Raw genomic sequence first — 26,757 nt, 5'->3', positions numbered from 1 at the left:
CGTGATAGTTTATGTCTGAACTACAGAACGTGCATCTGACGCGGGATAAACGCGCGAGAGTCGGCAGCCATCAAAGAGGTCTATAGGCTGTTTGAGGACACCTTGAAAACATTGAATGCTGATGATGATATTTATCTTGTGCACATATGTTGATCTTGATTACTGCTGAAAAAAAAACGATATTCCAGCAATCCGAAGCAAGAGGACATTCTCAAATGCCTCCAAAGTACTTTCGCCTCCCCCCACGTGCCTTAGTTCCGCTCAATAAAGCCGAAAAATTGTCATCGATGGTCTTCCAAAAAAGCAGGATAAAGCAAAGCCAATTTGAGAAAAGGGACTCTTGAGGTATCCGCAGCATGTGTCCAAGTCAGGTTCACTACCACTCCCTCAAAACGATAATTAAAGGAGGCTGCTGCGTCCGTTCTCTGACTTCAATGTTAGTTGAAATAAAATCGAATCACCTTCTACATAATATTCTACTCAAACACATGTTTTCGAAATTCAGAAGATTGGTGTTTTGAGTTTTAGTAAGGTGCTAGGGTTCGCACCCATATAGGAGTACTGTAAGTATACAAGAGTTAAATAATAGGCATTTTGTTTTAACCAAGTGAAAACTAGAGTTTCAGAGACCACGCGTCGTGTAGAAATGTGCTCAAACAATTCCTAGGCCAGTTGCAGAAAAGTAACCAATCCATAAAATTATAGATACAACATAATACCTGTGCAACCATTATTTTGCTATGAAAACTCGTATTCAGTACCAAATACTTAATTCCAATACGATTTAAATAAACGTTTCAAAGCTAATCCCCTTATCCAAACAAACACAAATGTGAACCAACAATAATGAATTTTAATTTAACTATAGCATTATAAAAAAATAATACGTGTTCCAATCACCGACACAAGAAGATTTAAAACATTGCTTTGTGCACTATACAAAACTCATAGAGTATTATCAACATAATATAGTTACTGGGAATTACAGAACTTATAACATATCATTGGCTGGTTTAAGTGCCATTTCACATACTGTGTACCGTTTATCATTATTTACGTTTATCACGTTCAATCAGATTATTGATGTCAATAAATCTCACCTGCATCAACAAAGGTTTAGCCATTTCACATCACAAAATTCAACAGATAAAAGAATTGAAGAAACATATATGTTTAAACGTAGGCACTGTGGTGAATTTCACACAGTGTCTTATATGACCACTTAAACCAGCCAATGGCAGGTGCCTAGATTTCTATATTCCCTTCTCTAAAAATTTATCCATCTCTGTTACAATATGTTTATCCTAAAAACTCCCTAGGGGGTGAAGTCTAGTCCTTGCCTTCGAACAATTGGCAAACTCAAGTAATTTAAATAGTTTATTTAACTTTTTTCACAGTTCCTGTACTACATTCAGTGTCATTAGATGATTCTGATGTTGATTGTTCATTGTCAAAAGAATTTTTTGAAGATTTTGGATTTTGGACAGGCTGGGGTAAAGCACTGGTCTTATTTTGTACAGTTTTTAAAGGTGTCTTGCCTTTACTTAATTTTGGACTCTGTTGAACTTTTAGGTCTTTTTTAGAATTTTTGGCAGCCATTGTAGGTGTCTTAGGAATTTTTGAATTGCTATTACTTCTCGTCACTGTGCTGGTTTTTTTTTCAACTTTAATATTTTTATCTTTTTCTTGCTTCTTGGTATCTGATGATAAAGGTTCTATGATTTTAGAAGAAACTTGAAATTTTTCTTGCGATTTTATTTCCTGATTCTGGTTATTTTTATCCACAATTGAATCGTTTTGATGCTGAATGTGTTTTTTGTTTAGTTTTTCTAATTCCAAAGGTGTTGGTGGACCTTTTGTGTCAGGAATATAGACTGGTATGCTTATTTTTAAATCAGTTTGTCTCGATGGATTCAATGTCTTACAGTCAACTGTACTGTATTTCTGAACCAAAGTTTTGTCATTTAAAGGATCAAAAGAATTGGTATTTGAAATAATTTTCTTGTCAGATTTATCAAAACTATTGTCTCTCGCTACAACTCTAGGAATATTTGTTTGTCTAGGCATTGGATTTTTGTTTATAACTGGTTTAATAATAATTTTCGGGTCATTTATTGTTATCGCCTCCTTTCGATTCGCTGAAACAATTACTCGAGGCTTATTAATAATTTCATATGATGAATGAATGCTTTCATCTTCTTTTTCACTATCAGTTTGTTCACTTTGAGAAACATCGCTCATTTCTAACTCAAGCATATTAACCCTATTTTTTGGTTTGTTTTTTACCTGGGCGTAGAGTTGCATAAGATCTGAAGGATTTGAATGAAACCTTAGTGAATTTGGAAGTGTGTTTGAATTAGTTTCAACGTATGTATTTTTTCTTGCTTGCTTCGTATCGTGAGGATTCACTGACACTGTATGCTTTCTGCCCAAGGTGGATGAAGTTCTAGGTGGTGGTAATGGAGGACATCTCATAAATGATTTCAATTCAGTTGGAGTACTCGCTTCTGAGTTTGGTACTGAATTTTCCTCAGATGTTGGAAAAATTAATAAATGATTTTGTGGTGGAAGCGAAAGTCGTTTTTGAGCGAAATTAAAAATTTTGTCGCCTGATTTGGGCAAATCAGGTAAAACTTTTGGATAATTTCTACGTTTCATATTCATCAAAGATTCTTCAGGAGTCATTGGAATATTTTTCAAATGGTCGTCTCTACAAGTCACATTTATATCATTTCTAAATGCGGCTGGTGGTTGTATTGTGCTGAATGTATGAAAAGAACCTGGTTGTTTAGGACCCAGACGGTGCGGAAACATTTCTTCATAATTAATATCTTTAACTGGATCCGAACGTGAGTGTTTATGAGTGATTTGTATTATTTCTGAGGGATTTTCACTGACTGATACTTTTAAATTCACTGTGCTTTTAAAAACATTTTCCTTTGTGAGGGATTCATTTGAAGACCTTTTTATAAAATCTTCAACAGTTTGTGATCTTCGTAGAGGTGGAGTTGATGAAGCTTGTGCATCATCAATATAACAACAGTAATCTAATGATTTAGAGTATTCTATTGGTTGCTGTTTCAAAACTGAACTACTTCTTGTTCCTGGTGTTGCATCTATCGCAACAGATACTTTTTGTACCTTATTCTTTTTAAGGCTGCCGTTTGATGTATTCATTTCATTACTTTGTTTAATTTTATTTGACTTAGAAGATGCACTTGGTTTAGAACTTTTGGCTGATCCATGTTTAGAGCTTTTTTTGGAACTCAAAGAATTGTTTTTGCTTTTATCATTGTTTAATTTGAAATGTTTTTCTAACGCTCCAGCGGAAGCAGTTGAATCTGTAGGAGCTTTCAATGAACCAGTCAGAGAACCAATTTTACAGTTGGGTTTTGGTATGTCTTTGGCGATTTCGTCAATGGCGCTTTTACTGTGATATGGAACGTTAACTAAGTTGCTATTTATATGATGTCTTTGGTCTTGTTTGGGATCTTCATTTTTTCTTAGAAATCTTGGAGAGCATCTTTGAACTATTTCATGTGCAATCCAGTCTCTTACTTTTGTCTGAGCATCTATAGTACTATTACTCATATGCCTCCTTAACTTAAATCTTTGGCCAAATCCTCCAGAATCATCGGATTTTGGAGTTTTGGATCCGTCAATTGCATTATTTTTAACCGGCTCATAGTAATCATCTGCTTTATTAGTATTTTTTGATTCTTTGATAAAACTAAAAACGTTGCAACCCGTTTTTGGAGTTTCCATTTCATCTACTCCCTTTTCATTAAAGTTTATTTCGTGATCACGTAAGTCTCCATTTGAACAAACGTTCACTCTTTTGTTTTGTCTTTCTAATGATTTTAATTTTGCTTTTTTACAGAAAATAAACGTAAAAACAAAAACGTTGATTAGCAAAATTGCAACTCCAAACCCTATAGCCAAATTAACTGTAAGACTTGATTTTTGAATGGGTGTTTCGCTCGGCGGATTTATTGTGGTAAAATCATCGGTATTTGACGCAGCAACTAAAATTGGTGGCATGTTTTCTTTGGTTCTCCAATTTTTAAGAGGACCATCCATTAACCCTGGTGCCATAGGTCTGTTCGGTCTTTCCATTTTTCGTATAACATCATACGGATCTTCATGAGTAGTTTTTTCTTCAACTTGTGGCCTTAGAAAAGGATTGTATCTTCCAAATCTATCATTATTGGATTGAAGTATGGGTTCTCTTCTTTCGTTGAATACATGTGATTTTGGGATAGTCGGATTTACCCATGATGGGGGCCCTAAAAATAATACCAAAATTGAGCACTCCTTAGAGTTAATCTAAATAGTTCATTAAATAATTTAAAAAAAAAGTTTCTTTACCTCCAAACCTAAATGAACGTGCTGTTGTTTTAGGAAATTTAGATGGTGGACTATCATAAGATATCATTGGGTTACTGGTATGATTTTTCAACATGTTTGGTAAAATTTCATTCCAATATTTCATGAAGCGGTGTCGATAGCGGGAACTTATGTGGGGAGGTATTCCTGAAATTAATAATCATAATTATATAATAATTACGTTATGTGGGATAAATATATTTTTTAAATAATATGCGCAATTTGATTGTTTTAATTTAAAATGGATATTTTTATCCCGAATTTGGAAAGAAAAATTTGGAAAAATAACAAGATTTTATTAGATTTTTTTTCTTTAATTTGTTTTTTAACAAGACTTTAATATATTTTCGTTTTTTATATTCACAGATTTTTTTTTTAACAGTATGTCTCAATGTTTTTTATTTGATTTTTAAATGTCTGACTTCATAATATGCTGTCTTTTACTTAACAAAGCACAGTCTCAGTAAAGAAATATTTACATTTTTATATGAAAAATTTAGTAGGTAAAAAACTTTTTATTGAACAAATTTCATTATTTTTATTAATTACCTAGATGAACAAATGATTGGTTATCAGGGTTGTATTGCGGCCACTCAATATCATATTTATCCCAATCTTTTGGTCCAAGACTTAGGAATGATTTTTTTCTCGGGTTGTTGGGATTCCTGAAAAAAATATGGATTGCGTCATACATGTATACGTATATATTTATACATTTTATTACGCTAGTGTTTATTTAAACTAAAATCGAATAAAAAGCTTTGGCAACCCTGCAAACTTAATCAATTCTAGTTGACTAAGCAGGGATCGTATATAACAAGCATTGGTTTATGACTACTGATTGCCTGGTTAATCTATTATCAGGATTAAGGTTATAAATTGCAAACCAAATACAGGGTTGCCTCTCACAAAATTACGAAAAACGATTATCAAAAAAAAAAATTAGATATACGAGTTTCGTGTTTTGAAAATAAAAATTTCTTAAAAAAATTTAGAATCATCGTATTTTGAGCTTTTGTGTTAGTTTATTTTTCAATGCTGCATTTTTGTCAGAATCTATCGCTTAAATAAATTTACTTTTAAACTTCTAAAAATCTTTTTTTTTTTTCAAAAATATTTTGACAATAGTCTTAAAATCAAAGTCTTGCTGAATTGTAAGCATACAACTTGTCAGCAGGTTCTAATAGATTGTTTTATACTTAACCTACATTAATTACTACTACCACTACTACATTTTATTTGATAATCATTACATGTTAAAAATAAAAACTTTTTTAATTGTACAATAGAATATTTAAAGACACAGACTACACAATTATTACTCTGTTGGATTTAAAATTTACATTTAAAATGCATTATGTAACTTCGTAGACATTCTAATAATAAATATGTACATTTCCCTTCCCCTCGTTATTTACAATAACTTACTATTAAAAAAAAAAGAGTTTTTTTTTTACCATTAAAAAATATACACATGAAAATTTTATTTTTTTGTGTTTGTATAAACTTATTTGTATAAATATAATATGCCATGTATCACTTAAATTTGGGTGCTTTGCCGAGAAAGGAAAAAATATATATATGCTATTATTTTCTTTACTAACTTTGTATACTTTGTGGAAATCTGTTTTTGGTTCTGATTTTATACACTATATCTGTTTGTTAACTTTAAATATATATGTAGAAACGTTGGTTTCCCAAATAAAATAAAAACAAATAAAAATAAATAAATATCACACCACATTTCATATTTTTTTGTATTATTACTTAATATATTTTTTTAATAAAAAAAATACTGGCCCTCTTATGTTTTCCCAAATGTTTCCATTTTTGGTGTCCATTTTCGAAGAGTTGTAAATAACTCATTTTTAGAAAATGGAAATCAAGTTGGAGTAGAGTGGGGCTCGAACCTAGGACCTCTGATCAGTCAGTCCGCAACGCTAGCCACCACAACCCAAAATACAATACTTAAAAAAATAGTCTAAAATAATACAAAAAATTCCAATAGCTTTTATTTGAGCATATGTCTATGCTTTACCTTTAAAAATATATTTTTTTTAATTTTTAAAAATAATGTATAAATATAAATATTGTGTAACATAATTTCGTTATACCGTATTACGGTGTCCTTTTGCCATATATTATTAACATACATTAAGACAGCTTGCCCTTTCACACTAGTAAACGTGGTGTTGTAATCGTGTTCCAATTTCTATAAAATATTTGTTTGTGTCCAAGCGGATGAAGAACACAGTGTGAAAGGAACCAGAACCCTGGACCACGGTTTTTGACTTGATAAGTACTAAAAAGCACATCGAGTTGAGATTAGTCCGCTTTGATTGACGTGTTTTTCTACCACGCTTGAGGTCCTGGGTTTTGTTTCTGACAGGATAGATGTAAAATATTTGATGTTTGATTTGATGTGATTCTATTCTGCAATATTTAATTGATCTTAATCTGGCACCTGACTCACAAGATCGATCACCTTACCTTCCATGTAATAAAAACTATCCATATACGCTGCTATTGGAATTCCTGCTGTGCCCTATGCACCACTGGTGCGGATTGGGAGATGATAATGAAACGTATTTTTCAAACACCTTTCTTTCTAGCAAAAATTTTAATTGAAATATCTATCGGTCACTAATAAATCTATTTTACAACCTCTCGAATCTGCTGAAAAATCAATAATTAAAATCATTTTTAAAAAGCCTTTCAGGTACCCCAACGTCAAGTTATTTGAAGAATTCGAGATCTTAGATATAAGGCAATTATATATATTTAGAATAATACTGTTTGTGAAGGCAAATTATTCTATCGAATCCCAAAAGGAACACTCCCACACTACCAGAAGTCAAACTAAAGGATGTGTCATTGGGTCTACCGCAAACTCTGAATTCGGGCAAAGAAATTTTAGGTTTCTAAGCCTCAAATTATTCAAGGTGTTACCAAAACATTGCAAAACCATGACCCGGATTCAATTTAATAAATTTGTAAAAAAATGGTAACTGGGTTAAGGTCGAGAAAAAGTCGGAAAATTTACTCAAAAACATTCTTACATAATAAATATTATAAATTAATATTGTAAAAATGTACACTAAATTAATTGGAAATTAGAATGTTATTGTTTATTTTGCATTAAAATGTCTGCCTTAAAACAGGTTGAACCTAGTTAGGCAGACTAGACGTGATCCAGAGAAATCTATTACCTAAGTGTGTATGTATGTAGTAAAAAATAAATCGTTATTTTTGGTAATAAACCATGATTTTTATTATTATTTTTGAAAGTCCTCATTTCAGGAAATATTATTTTAAGACTAAGTATAACCATCATTCTTTTTCCGTACTAAATGGTGCTCAGGGCACTTCATTGGTACACCAACCACAGTGTACCTTGTTCATGTCTGTTATACAAAGTCAAAATAATCAGTATTTACTTTAACTGCCAGTCCAACAACTATGAAATATTTCAGAGTATTATAACCTTTTAAAATAAATCCATATTTTTTTAACCTTACCTAACCCAACTCATTCTCAAACATACCACTGAATATTATTAGTCTTTTATTTTAGTGCATGTTTGGACACGGTGGTGTTTGCATCTACTTAAACTCTGTGTGTAATTTACGTATTTTTTCATAAATAACATATTTACTGAGATGATGGTAAAGGTGAAATTGTATTCTAATATTTGAATGTTAGTTTGGTGAATAATCTGATGAAGAGACGGGTAGGGCTCAAAACCGGTAGACATAAAAACTCAGTATGTGGGTACACACTAATATTTACTAACATTACTATAAATTACAATATTAAGAGTTTGTCCAAATGTTTGTAGCCAAAAGACTGTCATTAAGATTAATATATTACAACAGAGACGGATTACATTCAGGCATGCATTCACAAGGCTTTTGACCTGTCATTTGTTGATTTAAGTGGCTATTTTACGCACTGTGTAACATTCACCATTTTGGCTATGTGTGAACATCAATATTTCTTCAATTTGGTCATCCGTTGATTAAGAAGTTAAAGAACTGAAACATTTATTGTTGTGAAGAGATTGGCAAAATGGTGAAGTGGCCACTTTACAGCCAGCTAATGGCAGGTCATAAGCCCTGTTAATGCCTAGATTTTCTTATTTCTTTATCTTAAACGTTTTTCCAACTTTGTTGAGATTTGTGAATTAATATAAATGTTTTCTTAAATAAAATAAATGTTTGTGTTTTATGGTTTACCCCAATATTTGAATTTTTGGTCATTTTCAACGAGTTGTAAATAAATCAATATTAGAAAATGAAAATTAAGTTGGGGTAGGAATAGAGTGGGGATTTAACTTTGAAAATCTAATCCGTGAGTCAGCAACAGTAGCCACGAACCACAACACGATTTATTTCATGTCAATCACGTCGTAAATTGAACCTGAGACCTCTTTCGCGGTCGGCAAATGCGCTGACCATTACAATGGTCAGCGTGTACGAGATAGCTTTTCAGATTATTTTCTACTTAATATTAAACTAAATCTTAACATGCATAGATATTTTATTGTGGTACTATTTTGTGGATTGCGGATTGGGTCGCTTCTGCTCACCTTCATACAAATTGCCTACGATTAAGTCGTCAAGATAAACATCACTGGTTAACCCTTAGCAAGCCGACATCAACCCTGAACTAGATAATAATTACTCCGCTGGATGTAGGGGTTAACAACGTTAATTTTATGCAAATTATCCGAATATATTGAAGGAGGCTGTGTTTTGATACAAATTTACATGTTTTCCCCATAGCGTAATGTTTATGAGTACACGCAATAAATGGCCATTTTATTTTAATAATATCTCGATTTCCTATTAACTTTTGACCCTTTCAGACTTTATCCAGTAGGTAAAAAATATTTTATATTTTGAATGGAGGTACATATTAATTGAATTATTTGAAATGTTTAGGGATTTTTAACTTTAACTTTATTATTATTAATCCTTCCAGGTTACTCCAGGTAGCATGTTTTTTCCATATTGTTTTTGTTAATCATCATATTGATTTAATTTTTTGCGTTAACCTTCCATATAACGTTATTTTTTTAATCTCCTGGCAGTCACAACAATTATTACAATTCACCAATACCTAGACTACACCGGCTAGGTAATGAGTATGGTGAATATGATATATTTCGTCTGTCTTAATATAAATATAGGTTAAGTAATTAAAAGGTTATAAAGTAATTTGTATAATTTTTTTTAATATTGTTCATTATTTACTATTTTTTTTCTCATGTATCTCTATAATGATGTATAAACTTATATGTATGTACATGTATGTGTGTATGTTTTCATATGTAAATTCATTAAATATTTTTCTATGTACCCTATACCTATGTTGGTACATTTCAAGATTTTTTACTTATTATTTTATCTTTTAGCTTTTCATATGTTATCTTTAATTTTAACTAAATTTACATACTTATGTTTCACTGCTGCACTTGAATGTAATTTCTAATATATCTTAGAGCCCGTAGGGCGTGTAAATTAATAAATAAATAAATATAAATTAAAAATGTATCAAAATACTTAAAACATTTTTCTGCCAAATTCTATCAGAAATAATCCAGATTTGTCTTTGCAAACAGCAAACATCAAAATTCGTCGCTCTACAGTAACATAATCGTTTGGTAACAGTAATATTTTGGTCAGTTCGCGCGCGCGCATTTTGATATTTGGGATCATATTTCCAGCAGTAACAACAAACTCAGGATTTCGTGCTTAACAGTTGACATGTATTTCCTTTTTCGACTCCCCACTGTACCGCCCCGCTAAAGCAATCGAGATTTGAGATCAGTGGTATTCAACGTGTCATGGGGAGAGCAGCTTGATGTCAACAAAATTTATTGATTCAGCAAAAAACTAGAATGTTATGTAAACAGTTTTATAAACCCTACCATGACTGGAGTATCCCTGATACCTCCCTAAAGAACTCACGGATTTTTCGAACGTTCAGTTTTGGAGACGTTAATGACTACTGGCTTTTAAACAAATAAAAATTGTCAATATAGTAGGACCAAAACTATTTTCAAGAAAGATTTCATGATTTTATTTAGTGGGAGGGATTTGAGTGGGAAACTCCTCGGTGATTTTCCGAATGTTTGAGTTTACTGTTTACCAAATTGATATGCTATTTATTTGTTTTTTATTGTTAGTATTATTGTTGTCCTTCTGATCCTATAAAATATTTATGATGATATACTTATGTGTCTGTGTCAACTAATTGCTCGTCCTAACTCAACACGCGACTTTTATTCATATGAAGTGGGAATTTATGTCTCAAATAATATGAAGTAATGTGTATTTAAGAAAATTATTAATTAATAAATAACAAAGATGAAGAACTTTTTATAAAAGGGAAGATAAAAGTCTAGGCGTTTACAGGGCTCATGACCTGTCATTGGCTGGCTTAAGTGGCCTCGTTTACACATTGTGTAGTGACAGTTCATAAGCCCTGTAAATGACTAGTCTTACATTTTTCCTTCTTTAAAATGTTTTTCATCTCTGTTGTTTTTTTTATATTTTCTCTGGTCTTAAAAAAGTACAAGCGTTATTGTATATGAATTTTCAAATATTAACTTGCATGTAAATATCATTAAACTATAAACTAATTATTAACATTTTTTAACTATTTGTATACTTGGCACATACATTTCATCACACGATTAAGGTTTTAACGTAAAAGATTGCAGAGAACAAAACATTTTCAATTTTGGGAAGAACCAGAAGATTTGTTGATAAGGGTTCATGCAAAATCACATACAACACAATTACTGAACCGCACACCAACCACCGCAGCGGCACATTATCCTATCAAACCACGACAAATTTAAAACAAATTTGCCATTTTATAAAATGATCCAAGAATAATCCCGAGAAAAAACAAAAAAAACTCAATGCTAAAAATATTCAAAGTACATACACCATGCGAACAAAAAAAACCCTTAAATACAAAGATATTCGTTCACAAAATCATTATCTCTCATAAAAACACATAATTTTGGAAAACACAAAAAAAAACTTGTTTAAACCCAACCCGAATACGATTACTTTTTAAGAGCTTACTTATCTGCTCGAGTATATTTTAAATAATAATAATAATGGTTTGTTAACAATAATTACTGAATTTACTACATACACAGTTAGGTAATATATTTCTCTGGATCATGTCTAGATCGAGTGTTCCTTTTGGAATTTTGATTGAATAATTTGCTTTCAAAAACATTTATATTCTAAAAATATATAATTGCCTTATATCTAAGATCTCAAGTTACTCAAATAACTTGATGCTGAGGTACCTGTAGGGTTTTTTTTTAATTACTTTAATTATTGATTTTTGAGCAGATTCGAGAGGTTTTAATATCGATTTATTAGTGTCTCCCCATCTTATTATGTCATAAATTACAATTGAGTTACATAAAATAAAATATGGTTGTTTTGTTAACATAAAATTGTATTTTATTGTTCTCTTATTTCTAATGCGAATGAGGCCAAATTAGCAGCTCACAATGGAGTCCTGGTCCCGACCCTGGTGTATGGGAGCGAAGTATGGACTTGGAAAAACGGGTTGAAAGTAGGCCGAACGCTGTCAAAATTCGATCTCTCGGGCAAATGTGTGTTAAGACTGTGTACGATAGATGCACAAATGTTTAAGGCTGAGATAAGCATTATCAACAAAATCAAGCAAGGAGCTCTGCGTTGGTTTGGACATGTAGAGCGAATGGACCACGGAAGAACGGCTTAAAATATTAACGCGAATTTCGATGGATGCAGAAATAGAAGAAGACCGAGAAAGACATGGCATGACAAAATCCAACAAATAGCTTTAGATGGACATGTTAAAAGTCAGAATTTTCGGCACGCGTTCATGAGAAGATGTATGAATGTAGAGAAAGCGAGATCTGTGTGCAAAGATGGAGTTATGTGGCGTTCTATACTCTCTGCCTACCCTTGCGGGGAAACGGCGTAATGGTTTGTAAGTGTGTTTATAAATTTACAGCTCGGTGCATCAACGAGTTATGCGTCTTTGTCTTCTTGCGAAATGGCAGCAATTCATCATTTTTATTTCTAGGTTCATATCCGTTTCACATTGATTATTTAGAGAATTCAGAATAAGTTTCTAAGATGTATTAATTTTAAGATAGGTTTTTCTAGTAATCAATTAAATTATTACAAAATTCTAGACTCTCTTAAATTAACTAAATTGCACAAACGAAAAACATCGACCGATCTTACGACTTTATATAAAATAATAAAACCAATGTTTGATACCCCTGATCTACTGAAGTTGATTTCATTCCATGTACCACCTAGGTTAAGCTGAACATCTACAATATTTTTTTGACAAAATTTTCGAATGGTAGTTCAATATATCTCACCTATTTTTAGATTACAGAGTACCGGGAATGAATATGCATCATATTTTGATATATTTAGTTTATATCTGCCTAACTTAAAAATTAAAGTGACCAACATATTTTTATCAAAAAGTGCAAATCAACTTCAGGAGATTGGGTTGGAATAGTTATAATTTGATTGATTTATGTATTTTTTTATTGTTTGATTTCTTTAAAATATGTACGTATTTCAAGTAATTTATAATACATTTCTTCCCAAAATTACCCTTATACCATTCTGCAGAACGGTAAGTTTATTTTTTCTTCTTCCGTAGCTAAAAACAAAATACTACGATAATAATACATCGCTGCACACCTTATGTTTGGATTTTTTCGTGCCTAGATATGCATCCATAGTTGACCACGGGTCTAACTAAGGCTGCATACAAAAGTGCAGCCTTTGATTTTAGGTCCCATTTTCTTCGCACCATGCGGTAGCCAGTACTCAGGAAAATTTTGGCCTTTCTGATCACATGCTGTATGTGTAAATTTCGAGTTAGTCTTTGATCTAAGGCTATTATCAGATATTCGACATCCTTGGCTATTTTAAGTCTAGTTTTTGTTTTAATATTTCCAATAAATACATTTAATAAAACTGCCCTGCCTCACCTCCTCCTCGCGATCCTTTGTAAGTTTATTGTACTATTTTGATTTAGTTTATATTTACAAATAATTGATGATGGGTAATTCTAAACACTTTTTTTGGATCTTAATCAAATTAATAGAAAAATAGAAATTATTAACATATTACAACAGAGATGAAGAACATTCAAGAGAAGGCAATATGGAAGTCTAGGCATCTACAGGGCTTATGACATGTCAATGGCTGGTTTAAGTGGCCACTTTACACACTGTGCAACATTCACCATTTCGCCTATATTTGAACATCTAAATTCCTTCAATTCTTTCATCTGTTGATGTTTGTGAAGTTAAAGAGCTGTAACCTTTATTTATGCGGGTGAGATTCATCTAATTGAATTATTTAACCTACATACTAGGCAACGCCTGAAAATATTATTTTTTCAATTTTTATACTTCTTCATGGACCAGGTAATTTATTAACAATATTTTGAATTTGTCCAAATTTTTGTAGACAAGGACTGGATTCAACTCCCTGGGGAATGCATGTTGCACAGTGTGTAAAGTGGCCACTTAAACCAGCCATTGACAGGTCATAAGCCCTGTAGATGCCTAAACTTCCATATTGCCTTATCTTGAATGTTCTTCATCTCTGTTGTAATATGTTAATATAAACAGCTCCCCAGGGAGTTGAATCTAGTCCTTGTCTACAAAAATTTGGACAAATTCAAAATATTGTTAATAGAGATTACATTTTGTAGATTATCACGGATTTTTAGGCACACGATAAAATAATACAAAAAAACATAATAAGTAAAGATAATACGGTTTTGAAAACCAGTTCTGTAAAAACATTCCTTTTTTTTTATATTTGCTTATCGCTTAAAAATCCTTAAAACAAAAAAAATACGTTTTTTGGGTTCCTGTCAAAATTATGACATGGGTTTAGCGAGAAAGTGTCAAACGCTTAGCCGTGACGCATTTTGTTGATCCCCGAATAAGCTCAGGAGTTAACTGGTAGGTACTACAAAAATGCACCAGTGTTTATTGGAAGGGATTAGGGTTAATCCAATATCATCCTACAGAGAGGGAACTCTGTGCTGTTAAGCCTTTAAAATACACTCACATCAATTCTAATTAGCCACGGGTGAAATGGCCTTTAACGTGAATTCTAGATAGCTGCTGAACTGTAGGAAATTATTTATTTTATTTTCAAAACGGTGAATTTCAAATAATTATGAAGTATCAATATTTTTCAAGTGGGTTCTGTGCAAAATTTAAAAAAAAAACTTGATTGTTATTGTTTTCTTACATTACAAACATAACATGAAACATAATAAAATCTCACATTGGCATAGCCTGTGCGTGGGTATATTATCAGCTTTACGCTACAGCACGTACACAATAACAATTTTAATAAAAGAAACAAAAAATAAACCTAAGAGAAAAAATCTAAAATCGATCCTTCCCGAAAAACAGAATCTTTAACAAATGCTGGTAATTTGTTAACGAAGAAGATTTAACTATCTTAAGACAGAGGACGATGTATAAATTGTACAGTGAGGGATGTATATATTTTTCCTTTCATTAAAAATTATATGAACGGCATTTAAGTATTAAAATGTTATTCTAGTATTACTGATATGATTGGTAATTTCTGTGTTAAAAAATAATGTTTTAGTTTTAAAAATTGCTTTCAAAATAAACGTTTTTTTTAAATACATTACTGTTTAATTTTAATTTTTTATCTTTACCTAGTTAAATATTAACCACATTATTTTTATTTTGAATCGGTTTCAAATTTACTCAGTTACGTTTATATTTTAGAACATTTTCTCAACTTACCATTTATTTTCTGATTACTGAGGTAATGTCTCTTTTTTAAATTGATTCTTTATTTAACCATGTTTTGAGTATGTCCAAATGCTTGTAGACTGGCTGGATTTTCTCCCTAGGGAGTTGTTTATATTTAAATTTGTAGCAACAGAGAGGAAAAACATTTTTGAGAAGAGAATATGGGAGTCTAGGAATTTACAGGGCTAATGACTTGTCATTTGCTAGTTTCAGTGGTCATAAGCCCTGTAAACGCCTAGACTCCCACATTTCCTTCTCAAAAATGTTTTTTCTCTTTGTTGCAACAAATTTAAATATGAAAAACTCCGTAGGGAGAAAATCCAGCTAGTCTGCAAGCATTTGGACATACTCAAAACATTTTTGAATTAACTACCTGGTAAAAGAAAAAGTATTAAAAAATATAAAATTGTTTTCAGGCGTTGCTTAGTAGTAGAATTGGTTCAGTCGGGTGAATCTCACCTATATGATAAAGGTTTTAGCTCTTTTACTTACAAAAGTCAACAGATGGAAGATTTGAGGAAATGTGGATGTTAAAACATAGGCAGAATAGTGAATGTTACACAGCCAATGACAGGTCATAAGCCTTGTTAATGCCTAGACTCCCATATTCCCGTATCAAAAATGTTTTCACTCTCTATTGCAACAAGTTGAAAGATTCTTTATACAATTTGATTTTAATGATTAATAAAATAACCTATTTCGTAATTATGTTTTACATTGTAATTGGTGTACTCCTGGAATTATTTTTGTAATAGTAATTGTAAAACATTTTGTTTGTAATAATAAGTAATATTTTTTAAGTTCTTTCATAAATAATGTAATGACAGCCAGTGTCATTGCTATAGTAACAAGTTATACAAAAATACGAAAGAACGAAATATTTATCTCTTTCTCACACGAATATTTGCATCATGATTTGATGTCACGTAGGAGCAACGAAAAATTTGATACATATGAAAAGCTGTCGGTTGTGCAAAAACGTGTCTATTTGTTATTTATCAGTGTATAAATACATTGTCAATCAAATAACATGTATAGACAAAATATATATCATTATTTCAAAAATGATAAAAAGCAAGAAAACCCCACATCAAAACTTTCCCTCAGAGACGTGAAATATATCAATTTTACAATTTGAATTGGCAGATTGGTTTAGTATATTGAAATGTGGAACAGACTATGTCAACGCTCTTTGAGGTAAATAGTGTAAAAAAAGTCATGCTCCGTATAGTTTCAGGGTTGTTGATAGTAAGAAATGTGTAGTTCCTACATTCCTTTTAGTTCTTAAACTGTTTTAGACAAACCCTGAAGAAAATTAGTGACAAAGAGCCTTTGATAATATTTGCGATTGCTCATATGGAAAAATCTATAAAATTTCTTTTGAACCTTGTCCACCATAAGAGAGTACTCTCACACGGTCTCCAAATCATCGAGCCACTCTCAAGTCTTCTTAACTCCAACAAATTGTAAAGAATTTTCAGTATTTGTGTACAACCAATAACTCTAACAGTGCGCAGGACAAATCTCAACATCTATAATTAACTTATTCTTATTCATGGTACCATGACTTTTGCTGCCAATTTTGTGCTTTTTTGCGTTTTTGGTGAAGCTTATTTTTATCAATAATCGCAAAAAACCTGCTGGAACAATAGCCGTTTCAGCCTTGTCTTACACTTTGCATCTATCATATTTTATCGATGATAAATCGTACTATCTGTAGCGGTCGGTTTATCGATAGAAGCAGCCTACGTTGAGGCTTTTGACTTTGATTGGCAAAGGCTGTAACTATTGTCCTTTTCCCATTGACAAGATTTGAAATGATTTCAACACACAAAACCTGTTTGTGCATTATTTTGAATGCTGAATTTAAGATTTCTGCAGTAGCATTTACCTGATTGATTGTTTTTATTGATTTTAACACTATCTGCGGTTTCAATCATTATTCTTCTAGTGATCTGTTGATGCATAAGGAAGTTTGATTGTTACATTTTTGTTTCTGGGACATGTATTTTTTAATGTTTTTGCACTTACAGGATGAAATGTCAAACAAACTTTATTTTAATTTGGTTTGACCCCAAACTGGAACTTCAATACAATAATATCGAAACTTTGATATTCATCCGGAGGCAGTAAGGCTTAATCATATTTCACATATGTTCTTTTGAGACCATTTAGCACCTTTTTATCGCTGTGCCCCTAAAGAAAGTAGAAAAAAAAATACGTCCCAGCTTAGTAAAAAACTAGAGTAAGCATAAGGGTTCAAAATATGGTCCCCCAACCTGCGGCCAATTCGCATATGGCATATTGATAGAACGAACTTCTGTGTGTTGCGAGAATTCCCCGGCTATTTTTCAACTTTTTTCTCCTCGCAATTACTTAAATGGCTATGCAAACTAAGATAATCCACAAATCGATCTAGAAATTCGATGGTTTAACTTTTCACCGGTGTATAATATTTTTAGCTTAATCAATACTTGTTTAAAATAGCTATTTTAATGTTAAAAAACGTCTTATTAGTATGTTACCAGTACTAATATAATCATGTCTCTATCCTGCTTAGTACAGAACATTCACAAAAATTAGGTTGATAAAATTAAGTGATGTGTTGGCGAATAGGTGGGGGTTAGATTTCAGGAAGGGGGGGGAGGCTAGAAGATTAAAAGTTACACGATTGGTTTATTTAAAAATCTAAAAATTAGCTTTGTTGTAAATTTTTTTGATTTTTTATCAAAATAATATTATTTTTCAAACCTTTTTGCAGCATAACTTTCTCGATTTTTGTTCACGGATATCCACATTTGTGCACCCATCAGACATTATTTTACCACACCTTTGTCTGAGAGGTCGCATTTAAACAGCATTTTACTTAATTTAATAACTATTTTTAAATCCCATACTTTGCTCCTATACACTAGGGTCGACACCAGAACTCCGTTGTGAACTGCTAGTGTTACCTCAAACATTTATTTGCCAATGTAGATTTCAGTGCACCCTTCACCCTGTTTCCAGCACTCACCTCCCTTTCAATATATATCGAAGTCTTTCTATCCTTAGTAAACATATTTCTTAGATACACATACTTTTCTACCTGATTCAGAATATCTCCGTTCACACTGATCTCACATTAAGTTATGCTTTCATTCCTTTCAAAAACCATCACTTTCAATTTATTAACATTCATAAGCAAATCGTTTTTTCATCGCATACATCGTAGTTTTCCGTAACCAAGAATTACAGGTCTTTTTGCTGCCAGCAAGAAACTTGGCATCATCAGCATACAAAAGACACAGTTATGTCACACATTTTTGCTTCCATTCTTAAATCATTCAGTTCTTGACAACAATAACAATGGTGACCATACGGTGACATTACACATACCTTTTTGAATTTTTTACGAATGTCAAATCACGACGTAAATTAATATTCTTATATTTAACATTAATGAAACGATGCTCCAAATAAACTTATGTAATACTTGCTGACCCGCCAGATGTTGTCCTGCCCAAACATTGGCTTGCCTTGACAATACTTTTTATTGATAAACCTAGGTACTTGCTTGCGTTTTAATTCCAAAACTTAAAATAGTTAATATTCAAATATTAACTTTAAGTAGGAACCTTTTTGTTTTTAGTAACATAAAATAAATATTTTTTCAAATATAGCATTCTTTTTGCAAAGTCAAACTCCGGTCGTCTCACCAACAAAGGGGTGTACTTAAGTAGGAATACGTTTTTTTTTTAATGTTTTGAAATCAATATTATTTTGGTGTTACCAAAATCCAATAAAAAGAAATAAATAGGTGGAAATTTAAGGAAATTTAAGGAAAGAATCTGATTTAAATCCACAAAAGACCAATGATGTTTGTAAACATTCAAAAACAAACTTTTTCATACACAAAAAAAACAACATTTTTCCCTTTTTTTGCAAATGCATTCTCCTCAATTGCAACCCTGGTAGATCGATGAATAAATCATTTATGCTCCTTACTTCTTTTTTTCATATTAGATTGAAGATTTTAATATCTACAAACACGCACAGCGCAAAGATCTATATTTTCATAAAAACCGCACGTAAATCGGATAAACCGTTTAGGAGGAGTACGGCGACATCACACGTACAGAGGAATTATATGTATAAAGATATCAATTCCATGGTTCATATTATTAATTAAATTTAATGTAATTTTTTAATTTCGATTTATTTTCAAGCCATTTTTAAAAATACATTATTTATTTTTTTTTATCAAGGCTTACTAAGTGAAGACGGCAAGTTATATAAATGATAATAATGATGACTTGTATGCGTAACTTAAAATAAAAGCAAATAGTAATTAAGGTTGTATTTCGTAGAAATCCCTCACATTGGATGAAATTAGTATTTCATACATTCTCATATTGGTTAAAACATTTGAGTTTAAATTATTAAGTTTTAAATGCTTGTAATTAAAATTTCATTCCCTGTTTCTAATTTCGAGCAAGTTAAAAGAGGGTTCTTCATAAAAAAATCAAATCATTTACCCAGTTCTGGCAAAGTTGGTCCAATAGCTCATGATGACTTCGCTGAAAAGTCTCTCCTGGGGACTATACTCCTCCCTGAAGTGGTTTCCTGCTGCTCCCAAGGGAATTCCAAACACATATGCCAGCTCTTCTCCATGGACGCTTTTACTTAACTGAAAAATAAGGTATATTTTAATTAATAAATGTATTACCTTTATACCGATAAACTTTTTTATAAATAATGTGGTTTTCTCATGAATGTCGAGGATAGCTAAAATACAGTTTCAAAAAAATCTATAATTTATTTAGTAAAAAAAGATAGTAGTCTCATATCACTTATGTATAAGTGGTGGGGATCAGTGATATGCAAGCTCCTGACGTCACTGCGACCTGTAAAGGTCTATTATTACTAAAAGGCCCAGGTCTATAAAGAACTTAGCTACTGTGTGGAAGGCGAGAGTTTACAAAACAAACAAACCATCATCATCAAACCGTTTCTCCGTAGGGGTAGGCAGAGAGGATAGAACGCCATATCTGTTGATCTTTGCATACAAACCTCGCTTCCTCTACATTAATACATCTTCCCATACACACGCATTATTCCTACTTTTGACATGTCCATCTTCAAGTATTTAATGGACTTGATCGTGCCATGTCTTTGTCGGCCTTCCTCGTTTTCTGCATCCATCAACATTCGCATCATAGATGCTTTTAGCCGTTTTTTTGCTGTCCATTTGCTCTATATGTCCAAACCAACGCAGCACCCCTCTTTTGATTCTGTCGATAATGCCTTACACAGTTCACGGATCTTGTCATTTGTGTACCTATCATACATCGTTTTACCACTTATTTGCCTGAAGGATCGCATTTCGACAGCATTTAACCTACTTTCACCATAATTATTCCAATTCTTTACTTCGCTCCCATACATTAGAAATGGCACTAGAACTCCATTGTGAATTACTATTTTAGCCTCCTGCGACAAAAAAATATTTACCAAAGTAGATTTCTGTGCACCGTTCACCCTGTTCCCGGCACTCACCCTCCTTTCAATATCTTTCTCGGTCTTTCCATCCCTAGTAAAAATACTTCCCAGATACACAGATTCTTCTACCTGATTCAGAATATCTCCGTTGACACTGATCTCACATTTAGTTATATTTTCATCCCTTTCAAAAACCATCACTTTCGATTTATGAACATTCATAAGCAAATCGCTTCAGCAAGTCGGCGAGAGTTTACATTTCGCTAAATCTCCCCCTCGAAGCCCAGATCCGTAAAGTATCGGGCTATTGGGTAGGGGGTGAATTCTTTAACATCCTCAGGTTTAACCAGAGGTCCACCGATGATGAGGTTCCTTGTATGATGTAAGGCATCATATTCACATAGAATGTGTATAGATGTTTCCTCATCTGAACTGCAGAGCACATATATAAAAGATTTGGAATAGTGCATTCTAGCAAGGTGTTGGATCAATCATCATTGTCCTGTAAGGACTCTAGCAATAACTTTCACATGCTTTTGGCTGAGCTTTATTAGGTCAAAAGCAAAACTTTGCGAGTACCCTTTTATCAGTTCCTTCGCTGGTGCTGATCAGGTTCTTTTAGCCAGAGCATAACACTCTGCTTCCTGGCCTATGATTTAAGCTCATTACGAGGAGCACATTTAGGCAACCTACATAATGGTTGAGTTTTAATGGTTGAGATAAATACATGAGTTTTAGTCCCAACACTTATGTATGGAAGTGAAACATGGAACTGGCAGAGGAAGGATGAAAGCCGAGTGAACGCGGTTGAAATGCGATCTCTTAGACGAATGTGTGGGAAATCAATGTATGACAGGGTTACGAATGATGAAATCAGGAGAGAGTGTAAATCTGAGACAAGTATAATTGATAAGATTAAAAAAGGGTCTCTGAGATGGTTTGGTCACGTAGAACGAATGGACGATGAGAGAATGGTAAAACAAGTATATATGGCAAAAATGAACGGCAACGTTAGACGAGGACGACCAAGGAAGACGTGGCATGATCAGATAAACCAAAATCTTAAGTCTGGTCATGTCAAAAGCAGACAGAACCGAAGGGCATGTATGACAAGATGTATGAATGTGGAAGAGGCTAGGAGTGTATGCCAGGATAGACGTGTGTGGCGGTCCATTCTCTCTGCCTACCCCTACGGGGAAATGGCGTGATGGTAGTAGTAGTAGTAGTAGTAGTACATAATGGTTAAGGGCGTATTGGAGTCTAGTGTCACAGATATGTAATTAAATTACAAGATTCTTTCTCATTCGCTCGCTACAATAATAGTTCCGAATCCTTAAATATAAGCTTAAATTATGTTGTTAATAACTGAAATATAAATTTAAATTAACATAAGTTTACAAGAAATATATAAATTTTGCCAGTATCCAATTACGTTTGTAAAAAAATGGGAGTGAAGTATGGATATCGAAAAAACAACGACGAAAGTATGTTAAATGCTGACATTCATGACTTCAGTCAAAAACTTTATTATCATTCATAAGCATTTAGGGTGGCACGATCAGGTTAACGAAGTTAGTCGTAAGCTTTATAGCAGTTTGCACTCACTTTAAAGATTACAGAATGTCTTGCCAATTAATGTAAAGCAAACATAAGTCCACAGCTTACTTCTTCAACTCTTTAACTATGCGGATGTATGTTATTCAGATGCTAACTCTGAATTACTTGATAAGTTTGAACGATTGCAGAATGTTTGTATACGTTATATCTTAGATCTTCGCAAATTTGACCACATAACCGAGTATCGCACGCAACTACACTGGCTTAATATCAGGCATAGAAAAAACCTTTACATTCTATAACTCCTTTACAATATTTTAAATAATCCCACTCCGCCTGTTTATTTGAGAGAGCTCTTTCAACCTCTATCACAACACGGATTATCTCTTCGTTATAGTAACGAGAGAAGCTTTTGAATACCATGTCATTGCTCTAATTTTCTTGCCTCCTCTTTCACAGTAGCAACCGCTGAATTGTGGAATAATCTACCCACTAATGTTAGAGACGCCCCCTTCTTTATTTACATTTAAGGTAAGATTCAAATGTCACTATATAAATATTTAAATTGTTTCTTTATCCTTCTTCTTTCCTTCCTATCCCCTCTCCTTTCTTCATAGTATAGTGTTATTTTTTTATTTATTCTTATTTTGTTAATTTTTGCTTTTAATTTTTGTATAAAACTGTAAGATTCAATATGTCCATGTATTTGTAATTTTCTCAAACAAAGCGGTTTGGGTAGGTAGGAAGAAATTGTCTTAAGGCAATATGCCCGCCCTTATTTGTATATATATTGTATAAGAAAAAAAAAAAAAAAAAAAATGTATATGAGGTGTTAAATAAATAAAAATAAATAATACTGTAGAATGCGATTTCTTGGGCAAATATGTGGTAAAATTATGATATGTGCCCAAATATCGATATTTGTGCATTATGTGAGGCTGAGACAAGCGTTATCGAAAAATCAAGGAAGGAGTGTTACAATGGTTTGGATATGTAGAGCGAATATGCAGGATATGTAGGCAAAAGAACGGCTCAAAGGATCTACGGCGTGAATTTTGATGGATGCATAAAACGAGGAAGACCGATAAAGACATGGCATGACCAAATTTAACAAATACTTGAAGACGGAAGTGACAAATATCGGAATAATCAACATGCGTGCATAAGGAGATATAGAGAAATCGAGGTTTGTATGCAAAGAAAGAATGAAATGGTGTTTTATCCTCTCTGCGAACCCCTGGAAATGACGTGATGGCTTGTGATTTTATTGTTTATTCAAGTAACAAATTAATTTGAAAGAACTGTGCTTCTTTAAATATGAATAAGGGAACGAGGCTAATGAAATAATTAAAATTCATTACAGTAGGTAATTAAGTTTTTTGTTTATTTCCGTTTTGTCTAGTTAAGTACCTTTTACAATAATTTAAGTAATTAAGGTTAAGTGAATGAAAGACGAACTGGGTGAATTTTTAATGACTTAAAATATAAACATTTGTTTAGAACCCTGAAATCACAAGGAACTGTTTTTTTTACGTAAGAAACCAGACATTGTCTGAAAAATTAAAATAGGTACTATTTTTTAAGCTACGCAAAATATTTTTTTGCTATTATAGCAAATTATTAAAAGGTTTTAAATTTATATTAAGAGACGTTTTTTTACGCTTTTCAATATATTATTTTCTCGATTATTCAATTTCGGTTAGATTTAACAACTATCGATTTTCCTTCAATCAACAGATGAAAAAATTAAAGAAACATGGATATTCAAACATTGGCAGAATGGTGAATGTTACACAGTGTGTAAAGTGGCCACTTAAACCAGTCAATCTTAGACTTCCATATTTCTTCCTTCTTTAAAATGTTCTCCATCCCTGTTAAAATTTGTTAATAATCATTACACTTAAAAAATACAACACTAATACCAAAAAGAAAAATTAGAAATGTAAATAACAAAATACAAAAAAATCTGAAAATCAAAACAGACAAAACATTTTATCAAAGTAACGATTGACATGATATAAAAATGTCTAATTTTTATTCACCTGCTTAATATTTTTTTACTAATGGACGTCTTTATGACTGGGTCCAACACGTTTACTCTAGTGTGGCTGTGATGTCACACTAGTCGACATACGAAACAAGATTTGAAATGTCTCCCTTATTTTTTTAAATGATGATGTATTTTTCGTCATCTTCAAATGGACATTTTCATATCGGGTTTTGAAAGTAACAATTGTTTAACTATGCTAGATTTTAATACAAAAAATATTTAATCTTGCTACCCGAAATATGATTTCCGCAAATACAGCATAACAGGGTTGACACAGACTTTGTTTTGTAGCCGGTGCTGAGTGAAACAAATTCAGTCGGTGGTTGACAGTGATGGAAGACACACGCGTGAATTATGAGCGGTGAATTTATGTTTTTTTTTGTGCCAAATCCGGGCTTATAAAATATTTATTTTTATTAATTATGGAAATGTAATAATTAAACTGTGTGTTTTCATGTTTCACAAATCAGAACAAAGAATTTTTACTATAGCTATCATAATACAGTATTGTGCAAACTAATGGAATAAGAGTAAATTTGACACTATTAACGTATAGCAACACTCATATTATGTCAATTTGATGGTTGTTAAGCCCCAACAATTATTACATTTATTCTTTAGGAGCTCAAATTGTTGTTTGTTGGTGTTCTATCTGTTGTTTTTTTTACATATTCTCAATAAAGGACTAATTTTAAAAATTTCTTGCATACAAAACATTGTTTGTGAGTTGGTTTAAATCATGGATATCACGCCAAGGAAAGAGGAAAAGATTATAACCTTTAGTGAACATTCATCAATGACTCAAAAGAAGATTGCAAATATTTTTTTTGTGAATCAGGGAGCAGTCAGCATGATAATTTAGCACAAAAGAAAAACAGGGTCAGTTGAAGCAAATAGAATTGGGAAATGTAGAAGAAAGCGGAAAATTACTGTCCGAGATGAAATATCTTTAATCTGAAATAGTAACGTGAACCCCAAAAAAACAAGTTACGAACTTTAACGAAATTTGACAGCCACTGTAATGATGATACATGACTCAACAGTACAAAAAAGACTCATTGATTATGGAAGAAAATCAATTCGACCTCAGAAGAAACAACTCTTGACGGCACGTATGATGAAGCACAGGCTCAATTAGGCTAGAAAATATATCAAATGGATTTTAGAAAACTGGAGGAAGGTGCTGTTTTCAGGCGAGACCCACTTTCTCGTGCACGGATATCGCACAAAATTTCTTAGAAAAAGTGTGGATAAAAAACTTACAGTGGCTCAAATTGACAAAACTGTGAAATATTCTGTAAATGAGATGTTTTGGAGCTGCTTTTTGTAAATGAGGACCGGATCTTTGATACCAATAGAAGAAATGATAAATAGCCTAAAGTAGAAAGCTCTATTGGAGCAGCACTTGGGTACAGAACTGAGTAAATGTTGTCCTAATGGTGGGGCTGTATATCAACAGGACTCAGTTCCTTGTTACGTTTCAAAGTTTATGCTTAAGCATTCCAATTATAAAAAGATAAATCTTTTAGAATGGCCTGGAAATTTACCTGACCTTAACCTAATAGAAAATTTGTGAGCAATTTGTAAATCAAGGATTCAAAAATTGGACTGCATCACTGAGATAAAGATAATTGAAGCTGTTATTCAGATGTGGTTTCGAAATGACAGAATAATTGAAAATTGCCGAAGTTTAATTGATTCCATACCAAAACGTTCAAACCGCTATGAAAATAAAAGGAGAACATACATCCTATTAAATAAAATATATTTTATGATTGTACGTCACTTGTAACTCAAAATATTAATATAAAACCTTTTTTATGATTACAAGGAATTTTATTCCATTAATTTGCATAATACTGTAACTCCCGAAAAAACAGTTGTGTAGCTGCAGAACCAAAATGCTCCTAAGAATCATTAAACTTTAACAAAGAAACAACGCTCTGTACAACATAGTCCACAGGTACAGAATTAAAAAAAGAAACCCTTAAAGCCTTCTAAAATAATTAATCAATATGCTTATCTACTGAATCAAATAGCATAATGTAACTTATAATTTATGCATGGCAAAAATTAGTTTTTTTAATGTTCGAAAAAAAATTTGAAAAAATTACTAAATAGCAACGAAATTGATAAGAACCTGAAAAAAAAGTTAAATCGTAAAGTGGAAAATTTACATATTAGAGGTAAGTCGAAATTTCTTTTTTGAACTGATTTATTCAGGGACGAAGAAGTTTTTTAAAAGGGGATTATAAAGTCTGGGAAAGGGTTTATTTTGACCTTACATTTTATGAATTACAATAACTTGAATTTCGCAAAAATCAAATCAAGGACCTGCGGTCAGTGTTCACTTTTTTGACTTTTATATAACATTTACCGTTTTGCCCATTTCCGTAAGTCCATTTATATTTTTTTCAAT

The 26,757-nt window shown here is 32.2% G+C and overlaps 1 protein-coding gene across 3 annotated transcripts in view; it reads right to left on the bottom strand.

Annotated features, from left to right (window-relative positions):
- Window positions 1-857: 857 nt before the first annotated feature.
- The window catches only part of Nlg1 (Neuroligin 1), a 190,033-nt gene continuing 164,133 nt past the window's right edge, over window positions 858-26,757 (bottom strand). For all 3 annotated transcript variants that reach the window (XM_088231401.1, XM_088231402.1, XM_088231403.1), the window contains exons 10-13: window positions 19,768-19,919; window positions 4,936-5,051; window positions 4,369-4,533; window positions 858-4,286 (exon numbers count right to left, since the gene is read on the bottom strand). In XM_088231401.1, coding sequence (XP_088087527.1) covers window positions 1,378-4,286; window positions 4,369-4,533; window positions 4,936-5,051; window positions 19,768-19,919 — 3,342 coding nt within the window. In that variant the 3' untranslated portion in view covers window positions 858-1,377. The remainder of the gene's footprint in view (window positions 4,287-4,368; window positions 4,534-4,935; window positions 5,052-19,767; window positions 19,920-26,757) is intronic.

The sequence above is a fragment of the Micrasema longulum genome, unplaced genomic scaffold (assembly GCF_059751315.1).
Source record: "Micrasema longulum isolate JH-2025_06_02 unplaced genomic scaffold, ASM5975131v1 h1tg000881l, whole genome shotgun sequence".
Taxonomy (NCBI): domain Eukaryota; kingdom Metazoa; phylum Arthropoda; class Insecta; order Trichoptera; family Brachycentridae; genus Micrasema; species Micrasema longulum.
The sequence above is the reverse complement of the archived record's forward strand: the minus strand, read 5'-3'. Positions and strand labels throughout refer to the sequence as shown.